At 44.1% G+C, this 15509-nt stretch overlaps 2 protein-coding genes across 2 annotated transcripts; both read right to left on the bottom strand.

The window, feature by feature from the left end:
* Positions 1–713: 713 nt before the first annotated feature.
* LOC134016796 (uromodulin-like) lies at positions 714–7900 on the bottom strand. Its single transcript, XM_062456091.1, has 10 exons — positions 7865–7900; positions 4377–4453; positions 3321–3854; positions 2985–3020; positions 2483–2670; positions 2231–2382; positions 1890–2135; positions 1653–1812; positions 967–1042; positions 714–871 (listed from the first exon to the last, which is right to left on the bottom strand). The coding sequence occupies exons 2-10, from the start codon at positions 4450–4452 to the stop codon at positions 852–854; spliced, it is 1488 nt and encodes a 495-aa protein (XP_062312075.1). The 5' UTR covers position 4453; positions 7865–7900; the 3' UTR covers positions 714–851.
* Positions 7901–8845: 945 nt separating this feature from the next.
* On the bottom strand, positions 8846–13512 carry LOC134016804 (NACHT, LRR and PYD domains-containing protein 3-like). Its single transcript, XM_062456098.1, has 7 exons — positions 13459–13512; positions 13323–13347; positions 11415–13164; positions 10864–11250; positions 10463–10612; positions 10235–10293; positions 8846–9978 (listed from the first exon to the last, which is right to left on the bottom strand). The coding sequence occupies exons 1-7, from the start codon at positions 13510–13512 to the stop codon at positions 9425–9427; spliced, it is 2979 nt and encodes a 992-aa protein (XP_062312082.1). The 3' UTR covers positions 8846–9424.
* Positions 13513–15509: the final 1997 nt, after the last annotated feature.

Raw genomic sequence — 15509 nt, 5'->3', positions numbered from 1 at the left:
CCTCAGCCTCTCAGCGGCTTATTGAAGCCCGTCATACCTCAGCCTCTCAGCGGCTTATTGAAGCCTGTCATACCTCAGCCTCTCAGCGGCTTATTGAAGCCCGTCATACCTCAGCCTCTCAGCGGCTTATTGAAGCCCGTCATACCTCAGCCTCTCAGCGGCTTATTGAAGCCCGTCATACCTCAGCCTCTCAGCGGCTTATTGAAGCCCGTCATACCTCAGCCTCTCAGCGGCTTATTGAAGCGCGTCATACCTCAGCCTCTCAGCGGCTTATTGAAGCCCGTCATACCTCAGCCTCTCAGCGGCTTATTGAAGCCCGTCATACCTCAGCCTCTCAGCGGCTTATTGAAGCCCGTCATACCTCAGCCTCTCAGCGGCTTATTGAGGTTGCAAAGAAGCCGCTAAAACAACCTTTACTAACAAACTGTGATTGAGGTTTGCAACGCATACATCTGATGATGGGTGGATGACTCAGAATAAGAATTATTACTAAGAATTATAACTTCTTTATTAAAGTCAGATTTCATCAAGCCTTGATTATTACAAAAACATTCCATGCTTTTGGTCAGATAAGTGATTAAGTTAAAGGAAAAGTTGTATGTTTATTTAGTAGGCTATACTTATTACCCAGTGTTCCCACTATTTCCTAATATAAAATGACTAATTATGGAATGCAACCTTCAGAAACAGTAACCCAAAATTTAAAGCTTGTAGTTATTTATATGCAGGGTGTTCTGTCATCTTTTTAAGGGTTAAAACATTTTCAAAAGACAGGAGACAGGAGAGAGCCTGAGCTGGTTGCCATAGGGATGGTCATGAAGCCGTTCTGAGGGAGGTGTGACTTCATCAGCTCACTCCAGACTCTGGGCCCCTGGAGGTCAGAGGTCAGGGACAAACACAGTGTTAGCAGGGAGACCGTTACCTATGACAACATCATGAGTCGTCATGGCTGTGGGTTATACTCACAGGTGATTGGTCCAATGGTGACGGGCTTGTGGGGTACGAGTTTGTCGACAGAGCGGACAGACCTTCCTGAACACATCTGAGGAGAGACACCAGAGAGTCATAGAGACCAGAGAGTCAGAGACCAGAGAGTCAGAGAGACCAGAGAGTCAGAGAGGCCAGAGAGACCACGGAGTCAGAGAGGCCAGAGAGTCAGAGAGAGCAGAGAGTCAGAGAGAGCAGAGAGTCAGAGAGACCAGAGAGTCAGAGAGACCAGAGAGTCAGAGAGGCCAGAGAGTCAGAGAGACCAGAGAGTCAGAGAGGCCAGAGAGTCAGAGAGACCAGAGAGTCAGAGAGACCAGAGAGTCAGAGACACCAGAGAGTCAGAGAGACCAGAGTCAGAGACACCAGAGAGTCAGAGACACCAGAGAGTCAGAGAGACCAGAGAGTCAGAGAAACTCAGAGAGACCAGAGAGTCAGAGAGACCAGAGAGTCAGAGACCAGAGAGTCAGAGAGACCAGAGAGTCAGAGAGAGTCAGAGAGACCAGGGAGTCAGAGAGACCAGAGAGTCAGAGAGACCAGAGAGTCAGAGAGAGCAGAGAGTCAGAGAGAGCAGAGAGAACAGAGAGACCAGGGAGTCAGAGGCCAGGAATTAAATTAAATGAGTAAAGAAAGTCAGGAAGACCAGTAAGGAGGGTGGGAGGACTCACAGGAGAGCAGGAGGAGCTCCTCTGGTCACACAGGTTGAGGCTGCAGTGCAGGTAGACGTCCCTGTAGTCCCCCTGGAACAGGAACAGCAGCGCAGAGAAGCGAGCCTGGAGGGACAAGCCACTCTCCTCCACCGTCACCTGGCGACGGTCGGTAGGACACCTGGAGGAACAGGTGAGTTAGACAAACATACAAACACAGACACACATACTTCTCTTCCCCTCTCCAGGCTCACATACTTGTGCTGGATGAGGAAGTATTTCAGGAGGTCATCAGGATGAGGGGAGTGGGTGGCGTAGCAGTCCTCCAGAACGACCACAAAGGCCTCAGCGTCCGTCTCTTCAACAGACACGCCCACATGCAGGACGGAGCCCAGGGGCAGAGTGACTGGGCCTGCAGAGTAAGGAGCTGTGTAGTTGGCATCACGGAACAGAGACATGGAGGTCTTGGCCTGGGCACCCTCATCTTTCACCGCACCTTCAAGACTGACAAGATATGGAACAAGTAAACAACAAAGTCAGAACAAAGTTAAAGTGGAAACTAGGTGTGTCGATGTTTGAGTTTGTGAGGGTCCACCTACTCCAGGTATGGTCTGATGGCCACATCCAGGTTTGCCACTGTCTCCAGGGGATAGGAGCAGGAGAAAGGGATCCTCAGGGGTTGAACCATGGTGACATTTCTGGCAGGGTAGACAAACAGACTGTTGGAGTAGATGGCGTGGCTGCCGTTGGTCTGGAGAGAGAAGGAAGAGGACAATATGAGTTGCCCAGCCAGTGCAGGGTTGATCAATCAGGCAGAAACAGGCAGACTGGTAGAGTAACCGTGTCCTCACCGTCAGAGTGGTTCCACAGCTGCCCTCCCAGCGCTCCATCTGGAACCACACCGTCCCGTTAATCTCCTGGGAGGAGCAGCGGGCGTTGGCCAGGTGAGCAGAGGAGGAGTCCAGACGTTTGGCCGCTAGCTGAGACTTGAGGAGACCCACCTCCAGGTAGCTCCTCCCACACACCAGCTCTGGGGTGACTTAAAAAAAGAGGGAATACGAGAAAGAAAGTCAGAGAGAGTGAAAGACGATGAATAAAATTGAGAATAAAATAGAGAAATAAATAATTAACTGCCAAAATATACCATTTTTAATCCCCTCCTTGCACAGATACTGTCTAGACATGCGATACACAAATATAATTCTCCTGCTTACATGTCAAAGTTCATGTGGCAGTTGAACTCTATTACTTTTGTCTAGTTGAAGATAAAAACACTTAATTCATAATTCTCATAAGTCTAGGTTATGTTATATTGACTTGCGCTGTGTTTACACTTACTGGTGGTGGTGGTGGTGGTAGTAGGAGGGGTGGTGGAGATAATTTGACGAACTGGGAAGAGAGGTAAACCAGCAACACGAGTTAAGCTGCTGTTTATAAATTGTAAAAGTAAATAAACAAATGAGGTCAATTAGAATGATTGTGTATCATTTTATTTTGATAAACTACAATGTATACAGTATATGTGATATAAATTGGCCATGAATTTCCTTATCAGACTTGTCAGCTGATTTACATTGCCAGAAATAACATGTTCACATCCTACCTGAAGCATGAGGAAGAGCTTGTATGACCAGGAGCAAAACCAATTTCAGATAAAGTAATTACAAGCAGTCCACAATGGTTACATACCTGCACAATAAGCCAAGTGACAAGTCACTGGTTGGACAAACTTGTAGACGTAGTAGTTTCCAGGACAGGCTTTGACATGGATGGGGTTTGACCTAAAGTTACAGCATTTGTCCCCCCAGCTCCCACACACACCACGTTCCACCACCCCGTCTCCCAGCAGGGGGTGAGGATCAGCGAGCCACAGAGGGGCGTCGGTCCCACACATGTTCTGTTCCACACACGCGTCTGGCATCTGACTGCTGGACCCATCCAGGAACAGGCGATACCATCCCTGCCAACTGTTACCCTCGTCGCAGTGCGTGCCACCATTGCTTCTGTAGTCCGTTGAGCGCCAGGCATCGTCCAGAACTGAGTAATGCTCACAGGGGTCAACAGAGCGAAGAGTACCGTTGACACTGAGACAGTCCTGGCCTGCTGGGCAAGGTGTGCCCCCACACAGGAACACCACAGGAGGGGGAGTGGTGGAGGGAGGGGGGGTGGTGGTGGAGGGAGGGGGGGTGGTGGTGGCAGGAGGGGTGGGGGTCATTTGACCAACTGGGAAGAGAGGTAAACCAACACCACGAGTTAACCCTTGTGTTCTCTTCGGGTCATTCTGACCCATCAGTCATTGTGACCCACCGTCGTATTGCGACAACTTTATCGCATACAAAAACAAAGTGAAGCATTTTCTTTTAACCGTCGGGCTGTCTCAGTCCCCCCACATTGCGAAGGTTAAAAGAAAATTATTTTTATTTGTTTTTGTATTGGGTAAAATTGGGTAAACACAACGATGGTTCGTTAGGAACCTTTGGGTCATGTGACCCGAAGGCAGCACAAGGGTTAAGCAGCTGTTTAAAAACTGTAAACAATAAATACATACTAATAATCAGGGCTTTAATGGAGGGTAAACTAAAATATAAAGTAAATGAGCAAATTAGGTTAATTGGAATGATATTGTATCATTGTATTTCATTATACTACAATCATATATGTGATATAAATTGTCCATGAATTACATTTCCTTATCAGACTCGTCAGCAGATATACATTGTCAGAAACAACATGTTCACATCCTACCTGAAGCATGAAGAAGAGCTTGTATGACCAGGAGCAACAACAGACCCTCTGACATCATCATCATGCGAGGCTTCATTCTTATTAGACAAAAAAAAAAAAAAAAACATTTACATTCATATATGAGAGACACAAGCTCAGGTTAGTTAGTTTGCTCGCTATCAGCAAGGTGCACTATTGCCATGTCACTCACTCATCCTACAGTGTTTGCACTACTTGAAGGGTGTCAAAATGTGCATCTCATTCCTAAAAACATTGATATTACTTTGTAGAAGGTTCTGTAGGTGTCATTTCAGTACCAGAAAGAGTCCAGCTGTTATTAGTTAAGTTTTGCAAGCAGGTCTCTGGTCCAGTCTTAAAGCATATTTCTCTTGACTTAATATTAATGTATTATATTTATATAAATATATATGACAGCATAGGGGAGAATTTGCGGTTTAGTTTTAAATTTTAGTATACAGCTAAATCAGAAACAGCACAAAAAGTATGGATAATATGGATGTAATATTAAGAAGATGTAAAGATAGTTTTGTTTTAATGTAATGAATCGGTGTTGCCAATGAAGTCATGCAAATGCAAACATTTAATCACAATTAAATGCCCAGGTAGATGTTAGTTGTTGTTGCTCTCAGGTTTATTCAGATAGAAAATGTGGACTTTTATTCCTAAACAGAATCACAAGGAAATGATAATACACTGTAAAAGTAATAAAGTGCAACGCCGTAGTGATGGAATAAATGACAAATATATATATATTTTCCCCGGTGGGCCGACGGGGTTGGGATGGTCCAAAATACCGGCACACTTCCATCACCAACCGGCCTTCCCTCTGACATCGCCAGCATCTCATACTATTCCATATTACACAGCTTGAACACGTCTAAATTGCTCCAAGACCTTCAGTAGTCCAGAATTACTGACTGACTTTTATACTCCTTCTCGCGATCTGTATTCATGGTGCCAATGTTTCCGAAGTGTCTTCGGAAATGTGTTCTTAAGGACTTCGGAAGTTCAACGTAAGAAATGAAACATATATGATGTAATTTCTTTGTAATAATCCGAAATAATGTTAAGTGTATGGGTATTTTTCCAAGTAGGCCAATGACTGTTCGATACGTGTTATGTATTGAGTGGGCCGCGCGCCATTTACTGAGTGGGCCGGTCTGACAATATAACTCCGGGGCCACTTTTCCCCCCCAGTCCAGCCCTGCCCTCAACAAAAAACACATTAGAAGCAGTCGCTTCCCTTGAACAGAAAAAAATATTTTGTTCCAAGCCCCTTCTGAAACACTACGATGACACCAGCCAAGCAGGTTCCTGTGCCAAGTCAACACTGCATAACTTTCATATTCTTAATGGTGTTTATAATTTACTGTTGTGACAGGTTGACATCAAAAGGGCCAGCCAGCCTGAGACACACTACGTACACTTGAAGCTAACAGTACTTAAGGGTTGGTTAAGCATTTTCTGCTGTTGCACATTAAAAACGTTTGCAGACATCTTGAGTCACACGTGCTAAACACCTGATACACACACACACGCTAACCACCTGATACACACGCTAACCACCTGATACACACACACACACACACACAGTGGCTGTGTCTACTACCGCGCACTTTACTAAGTACACCGCAATACAGTGCACCGCAATACAGTGCACCGCAATACAGTGCACCGCAATACAGTGCACCGCAATACAGTGCACCGCAATACAGTGCACCGCAATACAGTGCACCGCAATACAGTGCACCGCAATACAGTGCACCGCAATACAGTGCACCGCAATACAGTGCACCGCAATACAGTGCACTTACATCTGTAGTGCACTCCGTCGCTGAGTAGTGCTGTCTCAAATGGAACACTTAAATTAACCACTTGGCGGGAAGTGACGGACGCAAATCTGATTGTGACACCCGCGAATCTAAGGCGAATCTGCTCGCGAGTCATTTCGTCCGCCATTATTTTAGAAATGAAAAGCTGCCGAAAGGGCTCCTCCTCTTCCGCACTTCACCCTACTTGCCTCGGGGGAATGTCCCTGTACTTACTGTAAGTCGCTCTGGATAAGAGCGTCTGCTAAATGACTAAATGTAAATGTAAGTTGGGTCTGGAGAGTCTCGTATTGGGGACAACTACAGAAAACCAGAATCTGGGCGGACCAATGAAATTGCCAGGGCGGGCTTTATACGATGATGGACAGATGATCAACAGTAATGTAATCACCCACGTCACAAAAGAGCGCTTAAGTTGAATTCGTTTTGAACAAACATGGCTACCGCTGGAGATCTAGGATGTTATGATTCTGCCTTTGAGTCTGTTTTAGAAGACATCGACAGCGCATTCATTTTGAAAGAGGAACAGAGAAACGCAATCAAGGCATTTGTCGTTGGAAAATATGTTCTTGCCGTCCTTCCTACAGGATTCGGTCAAAGTTAACATACTACGTTGCTCTGATTGGTTGTAGATCTATCCAATTGAGCGAAGAGGCATTTGTTTTCCAGGTTCGTTTGAAACACGCCCCATAGTCACAGCCCAACGGAGAGTTCTCAGACTCATATTCTGACTAGAATTATGAGTATGACAACGTCAGGCTATCTCTGGACAGCAGAAACAGCAGACACTGTGACATCATCATTGTGCACCGCATCTTACAGATCAGACAGAAATCTGACAGGAAGCATTGGGAGAAGAAAAGGAAAATGAAATGGTCAATAAAACCCATGATGGGGCGAAACATGCAGCTTGAGGTCTTCTTGATTCATGTTGCTCATGCAGTTAATCAGCTCAGCCCCACCTGCAACTTGAATTCAAAACAAATTCACCCAAATTGTGTCCTATAGCCTACAGGACACTGATGTGGGTCAAGACTGCCTTTTAAGCTAGTTCCATACAGTCAGTAGCTTACAGTCTTACAGATCAGATCTAAGGCCAGGTGGCGGTTCTATAACCCTAACTTCAGGTTCGATAACCCCAACTTCAACCATCAAGAGAGGCACAATACGATTGTAAGAAACATCAATCAGTTGCACAAACCTACCTTGTAGCAGGGCTGAATTACTATCAATTACACACATCCAGACTCTGACTAAAGTCATGTCAACTTGAAGATGTTCATAATACACACATCCCAGACTCTGACTAAAGTGATGTCAACTTGAAGATGTTCATAATACACACATCCCAGACTCTGACTAAAGTCATGTCAACTTGAAGATGTTCATAATACACACATCCCAGACTCTGACTAAAGTCATGTCAACTTTAAGATGTTCATAATACACACATCCCAGACTCTGACTAAAGTCATGTCAACTTGAAGATGTTCATAATACACACATCCCAGACTCTGACTAAAGTCATGTCAACTTGAAGATGTTCATAATACACACATCCCAGACTCTGACTGAAGTCATGTCAACTTGAAGATGTTCATAATACATGACAAGAAGCGACACAGAGCAGCAGTGAGTGTCTGAGTGGAGTGGTCTCACCTGTCGGAGTCTTCCCAGTGTTCTGGAACACACCTGAGTTCTCACACATCTTTATATGCAACTCATCTTTATATGCACCCGTCTCTATGGAGAACTTGTGACGTGTGATTAAACAATTCAGGGAAAACAGGGATGTTTTGTGTGAGTGAAGAGGTGGTGGTGGTTTCTTAACATAACTGTTAAGAAATATTGTACGTTTACACACTTCAAACAAAATCCATCACTTTGTATCTCTTTTCATCTCTCCATCACCATGGTCACTGGCCACACCCCACTCCACTCCTGCATTGAGTCAACATTCTGATAGCAAATTATACAACATGGATCTTTTGTTATACCATGAGTACCAGAGAGAACTTTCCCAACAGTTAATAACCCTTGTGTTCTCTTCGGGTCATTCTGACCCATCAGTCATTGTGACCCACCGTCGTATTGCGACAAATTTACCGCATACAAAAACAAAGTGAAGCATTTTCTTTTAACTGTCGGGCTGTCTCAGACCCCCCACATTGCGAAGGTTAAAATAAAATTACTTTTATTTGTTTTTATATTGGGTAAACACAACGATGGTTCATTATGAACCTTTGGGTCATGTGACCCGAAGGAAGCACAAGGGTTTTAATGGGACATGTATTGTTTCTTGGCATGGCAGAATTAGGGTTTATTGACTGGGCATGTTCCAGTAAATGCCATTTAGTGAAATTTCACTTCTTGATATTGATTCTTCAAGTACAAGTACAGGCAGCACCTCTCCACACCCACACACGCAAATCAAATTAATTAGTATAGCCCTTTTTACACGCAAGAACACACTCTCTCTTACACACACACAACTTTCTCTCTCTTACACAATCTCACAGGGTAAATGGGTCAAGGTCCTTGAAGGTATTGATTTTATGATTTCAACATTCTCTCACATGACGTCTGTGTGCTTAGATAATAATACAAGTTTTACAAATGGTGACAGACACAGAATGATGTGACAATTATATAATTTAATACAAATGAACAGGCTTATGAAATCAGTTTCTTTACAAACATTTGGAACGTTAACCATTGTATTTTTTTCTAGTGTTGTATAGGTCGTAAGGTGAACCCTGTTATCGCTTCATTCAGCTCCACAGTCTGGCATCGACACAATCTTTAGCTCATAAAAAAGAACGAGTCCTGCTAAGCTACCCAAAAAAAGTTTGTCACTGAAATTCCAGTCGATTGTCGATGCGTCTATGTTTTATTAAAAGAAAATGCTTTTGATTTGTTTTTGTATTGGGTAAAGTTGTCGCAGCACAACGATAGGTTGTTGTGAACCTTTGGGTCATTGTGACATCACAAGGGATAAGTCATTTCAGTAGTTTTATGATTTGACTGTGTTTGAGATGATATTGTTGTACTGTAAAATACCATTCCCTGGCTCTAACCACCATAAGTAGACAGTCACAACTGTTTCCTGTAATGTACTACACGCATATGTATGACATACTACACACACTATTTGTATGGCGCTTTGGATAAGCATGTTTGCTTAACAGTACAACGTCACATGCGATGTATGACCAGGATTCAGTTAGCCTCACACTTGGGTTGGGGCAGTGCAGACAGTTCCACAACTGTATTTGGAGAACCCAGTCTCAAGGCTAGATGCAGCGGGTCGGAGAACGTGGCGTGGAACATATACAGCGGAGTCCGCTTGCCACCGTTGTTGCCATAGAAACACAGGACCCCGGCGGGCCAGTCCAGGTACACACCAATCCTGTACGAGACTGCGGGGGGACACAGGCTAACTTTATGGTTATTGTGCTGCGCGTAGCATTCATCTTTATAAACGTACAGAATCCAAGAATCGGCGTTGCAACCTAGTCCGACGTCTTTCCCGGCCCCTTTCCTAGGGATCTTCTCATAGGCCACTCCCACATATGCGTCATGCACACATTCCAACTCTATGTAATGGCGATGGCGGAGGTTCTCCAGGGACAAAACCTGTACGCACGCATCGAACGTCTCTGGAGAGGCAGGAATGTCCGACTGCTTCCTCAGCCTCGTTACCTTCCTGCCGTCCTCGGACACGGAGAGGAAACAGTTTGCCGTGCGGGCGTCGAGTGTGAGGTCGCACGCGTCTGTAACACGGTCAGAGACAAGGGATGGGAACAGCTTAGAGGTTAGAGCATTTGACTGTTGATAAATGAGTCGCAGGTTCAAATTCCCTCCTGTACACCGTTTTTTGTACGATTTTGGGTAAAATCATTTGCCAAATGAGCACACTTAAGTAGAGTTCAGTTTGCTCACATAATTACATTTAGCTGACAGCTTAAGTTAAACCTAGTCCTGTTAAATCAACATTTTATTAAAATGATCGACTAGCCAATGACTTACATTTGTCCAGTCCTGGTTTGATTCTGCTCTCTTCTCTATGCTCAACATTGACTGTAATCCTGCCCACACAAAAAAAATTGCTTATTCACAGTAAATCACCACATAACGCTCATGTCAATTGCAAAAATGTCACAATTATATTCATACGTCTATAACAATAATAATCTGATCTTTTAACTGACGGGTACCATTCATTACGCCTGTTTGATCATGTCCGGCACAACTCACCCCAGCTTCAAGAACTCTTGGACAACATGAGATTCCACATCCTCTAAAGGATTGTAGCTCAGATCCAGCAGCTTCAGAATAACCGGAGTGTCCGACTTCTGGATTATGTTGAGGAACGGGGTTGCCTTGGTGACGCCACAGCCTGAAAGCCTGACAGTGACAACGGCAGATGAAGACGAAGGTGAGTGAGGTAAAAGCAACACCCTGCCTGTGATGCCCCCTGGCTAATATCTTTTCCTGCTAGTAAAAATCTTGAATTTGAATTAAATTGAAAACGAGCATTGAAACAAGGTAAACATGCTCAATGTGGACTGCGAAACTCATTTTGTTTGGTGTTACAGTTGAAAATGAGAATAAATCCATACTAAATGTTCATTTTTTCATTTATCCTTGTAGCTCACCTCAGTACCTGCAGCTGACAGGCAGACCGACAGAGAGCACCTGTGAGAAAGGCCATGCCCTGGTCCCCAAGGTCATTGTTACTCAGATCCAAGGTCATAAGTTTTGAAGTTGGCCTGGTCAGCAGTTCACAGATCCCGTTCACGTCTTGGGTTCCAAGGCCGTTGAAGCTGAGGTCGAGGGTTTCCACCTTGCAGTTCTGGTGCTTCAGTCCATCACACAGACGATCCACTCCCATGCTCCCTCCCAGGTTGTTGCGGCTGAGGACCAGCGTGGTCAAACGAGACAGGTCGGACCGGAAAACTGAAGCCAGTGTCGCACACAGTGGTGGTGTACGGACTGTGAAGTGGGGATCGCTTGTTGGTGGTGTGACGTCACAAAGGCAGAGTCTGTAAAGAAGAGGATTCACAGTCAGGAGTACATTTTACTATAAGGCAGTTCTAAGTTAAATTGAGGATATATGCACAATTCAGACTGAAGGACTATGACAAATGCTTGCCTGGTTTAGCCTGTATTTATATATCACCTGTGGCTTATAGTTACAGACACTTACTTTGCTGTGACGCTGGAACGCAGGGCAGGAACCAGTCTGTAAAAGCCTTCATCCGATGTTTTCTTGTTCCTGAAGTCGAACTCCTCTGACTTCTTTAGCACCATGTGCTCGTAAGCTACAGCAGTGCACTGGAACGGAGTCAGTGGTTTGCCCGAGGAGCAGGAGTTTGTCACCATTTCCAGAGCAGATTGGTCTTTAAACTGGTTGAGGCAATGGATCAGGTTGATACACCGCTCTGGAGAAAGACCTTTCCTCTTCAGGATCTTCATGTACCCAGTCAGCTTCTTGTGGCATTCTGCACTGCTGGGCATTTTTGGAAGAATACTTCCAAGGAGGTCCCTGGAGTCATGGGAGACACCGAACAGGAAGCGCACGTACAGGTCCAGGTGTCCGTTCTCGCTATCCAAAGCACGGTTAAGTTCCTTCTTAAGGAAATCAAGTAAAGTCTCTGAGTCCTTCCCTTTCTTTGTTTTAACTGGGGAACTTCCTGAATCTTGCTCGTTTGCAAATGTATTAAATGCATATAGGGCAGCAAAGAATTCCTGGATGCTTAGATGCACAAATGAAAATATTTTGCGCTCATACAGGCCATGTTTTAGGTCACGATACTCAGTGCAAAGACCAGGGAACTTGGCAGCATCGTCGGGCGATATCTCACAGTCCTTCATGTCGTTCGTGCTGAAGAGGACATTTTTACGCATCAGGTTTACATATGCAAGCTTTCCCAGATTCAAAATGGTGCCCTTGTACTGTGTCATCACAGCTTGTTCATCTTCAAGCTGGTTTATTTCGTACTTCCTGAAACTGATTTGAGTTTGGACAATCAGGTAATGGATATACATGTCGGTAATGGTCGTAGGCAAAGGCCTATCGTATGGTGTAGTCTTCTCACTAAAGAGATTCTGAAGAACCATCGCGGACATGCAACTGAACACAGGAATGTGACACATGATGTAGAGGCTAGGCGAATGTTTGAGAGCGTCAATTACTTTATTCGCCATTTCCTCGTCTTTGATTTTCGTCTTGAAATAAGTGTCTTTCTGAGCATCATCGAACCCTCGGATCTCATTGACCTGGTCAATGTGAAAATACTGTCGGCAGAGCTTATTGGCAGCTTCCGGTCGGGCTGTTATCCACAGCCGAGTGTTGGGGAGGAGATGACCGTTGAGAAGGTTTGTCAGCAACACATCCACTGTTTTTTTCTCAGTTACATCAGACATTATGACGTTATTCTCAAAGTCCAGAGGGAATTTGGTTTCATCTAGACCATCAAGGATTAGGACAGACGTATGGCTGATAAAGAGAGACATATCTTTGATGTCAGGGTGGAAGACTTGAAGAAGGGTGAGCAGGCTGTGTTCAGTATTGGACAGTAAATTCAGTTTCCGGAAAGGGAGGCTGATCACGATTTCAATATCGATTTTCCCATTTGCCCAGTCCAGGATAAACATTTTTATAGTCACAGTTTTCCCTATTCCAGCAATGCCCTTGGTCAGCACTCGCTTTATTTTTGGGTCTTCAAACAGGTCATGGTATTTAACGCGGGTTTCTGAGGGGTCCACGAGGTGAGCTGTTTCCGCCTGCCACACCTCATGCTGGCTGTTGATGCTGGACTGCTCAGAAGCCACGATGTGGAGCTCCGTGTAGAAGTTATCGAGCAGCGATTTCTGCGATTGATTCGTTCCTTCAGAGACATGTTGGTTTGTTGTCTTCTCACGAGATTTGATCAACTTGATAATTTGACGGACGTCTTCCGAAATTGATAGGATAGGAGAGAAAATACCAGTCCAATGAAAGAAACACGCCACACAAAAAGATACCGTAACTGTATTTCCAGCTTATCACTAGAGACTCACTAAGAGCCATATGATTAGTTAAACAAAATCACACTGCGTTGTTTTCACTCACTTTCCGCCTCGTTCCGTCTCAACACCTGGAGACAGGCGGGGGAAAAGGAACGGTGTTGAATAGTTAAGTGAACACAAAACTATCAATGTGGAGCATGTGTGTACCAAACAGAAGGATCGGTCAGTACATTCAGTACCTGTTCATCGTTGTATCCAGTGGGTCTATCCACATGAGAGCACTGGCTCATCATATTTGGACCTGCATTTATAAAGAGAACGATGCAAACTTTTAAAAGGTAACATATTTAATAAACCAACAAACTAAAAGACGACATACACATGTACATTACATAAAGCCCTAAGAACTGTAGTAGTAGTATCAATGGGAATTGTGAGTTGTACAGACTTTAAGCTTGAAATATCAGCAAGTACTGGCAAAGTGAAATATAAAACTGATGTCAAATATTCCTCACAGTTGGTGATGATGTAGTTAATGTCCCTGTGAACAACACTGTTGTTGACATTAGGTGTGGAAACCAAGCTACCAGTCTGAGCAACATTACTGGTGCCTCCACGGCCAGCAGTGGCCAAGTCTGTCTCGCTGGAGTTGGTGGTCTAACAGAGAAACAAGAATTAGTATTATTATTAACACACAGGTCTCTAATTCCAGCCTGCTTGGGGATCAATGTCAATACCCAAGCTGTATCAAATTCAATTGAGTGATTTTGCTTTATAGTACATCAAATTGGAAGGATTTTAAAGGAAATTTCTGAAATTATCTTTTTAAAACGCAACTATAGCTTATGTTGCGCAAACAGGTACTTCTATCTTAATGGCATCTTTATGAACAGTTGCTATAGGTTTTGTAAACGTGACACCATTACCTGCTGCGTGTTCCTCTCCAGAATTCTCTTACCTGTTAAGTTAAACATAACATCACATTATACGATAATATGATATAATAATGTCATACAGTATCACATTATACTATAATAATGTAATAAAGTAAATATTATAATAATATACCACATTTTTAAGGGCACCTTGTAGCTCACCAGTAAGAGCGTGCGGCCATTTAGGCTGAGGTCTTACAACTGGAATCTGGCCTCGGCCATTTGCTGACGTCTTTCCCTCTCTTTCACCCTGCCTTTCCTGTCACTTCACTTCAAACTGTCTAATAAAGCAGGAAAATTGCCGAACACTATCTTCAAAAGGAAAAAAAGTTTATGTTGTGTTTCTATACTCACTTCTCGGTTGCTTCGTAATCTCTGCCTTCTTAATCATTGAAGAAACTTTTTTTGTATTGTATTTTTCTGCCAGTTTGGAAGCAAAATCTCGCGACGACAACCGTCTTACTCTTTCGAAGCCATCAATATTTTTCCGTAGATATTTCTGAAATCGCCTGAACGTCTTCCGGCTCAGACTCTTCAATATACTTTTTATAGCATCCATTTTTGTTGACATCTGGTGAAAAACACAAAAGATTCACATTAAACCGTTTCGTCAGATTAGATAGATTTAGCTTGGCTGAATGTAAATCCTCCATTTGCATAACAAATAATGTAGGCAAATGTCATTAATCATAAGGTGGCCCCAAAACGATGTCAAGTTAGCTTGCTAGGCTACCTGTTCGCGCTGTCTGGTGACTTCGTTTGAAAAGGATATCTGCAGTCATGAAATAATTGCTATACAAGTTACGTGGCCTTTTAGCTATAATGACTAATGCTACCATGTACAGTAGTGTGTAGGCATGCATGCAGGTTACACGTTAAAAGCAGATGGCCTGTAGTGAGAATAGCCTTGAAAGTAATCACCACGTCCGATAAAGTTGCTTTAGCTCCAAGTTAAGAAACACACTTCCAAAACGCTAATCACATTGGTTAAAACCGGGACGACCGAAGAGAATCACCTTTCACCGGAGCCTCTTGATCTTCTCCCGTCGGTGTTATGACAGTAGGCTACCGGAGCTTCTGACAACTTTCTTGTTTTTTTATTTTCCCGCTGAAAACGTATTCTTCTTTTTGCAAATTGAACCAACGCGTACGAGGTGCATCACCGCCACCTGCTGCTCGGGAGCGACCTACTACGTCACCCCTTCTACTGCCCTAAAATTGTTGCGATTTGACCCCCCCCCTCCCTGCCCCACGGGGATTATAAAGATTAGGCCTACCTTTTGAAGATTCTGTTATTTTATTCTTTTTTTCAAATGTTTGTCATCATCCAAAGGCAAACACAGTCTCGCCATCCG

Source organism: Osmerus eperlanus, unplaced genomic scaffold (genome assembly GCF_963692335.1).
Source record: "Osmerus eperlanus unplaced genomic scaffold, fOsmEpe2.1 SCAFFOLD_97, whole genome shotgun sequence".
NCBI classification, from domain to species: Eukaryota; Metazoa; Chordata; class Actinopteri; order Osmeriformes; family Osmeridae; genus Osmerus; species Osmerus eperlanus.
Note: the sequence above shows the minus strand (reverse complement) of the source record. Positions and strands in the feature narration are given on the sequence as shown.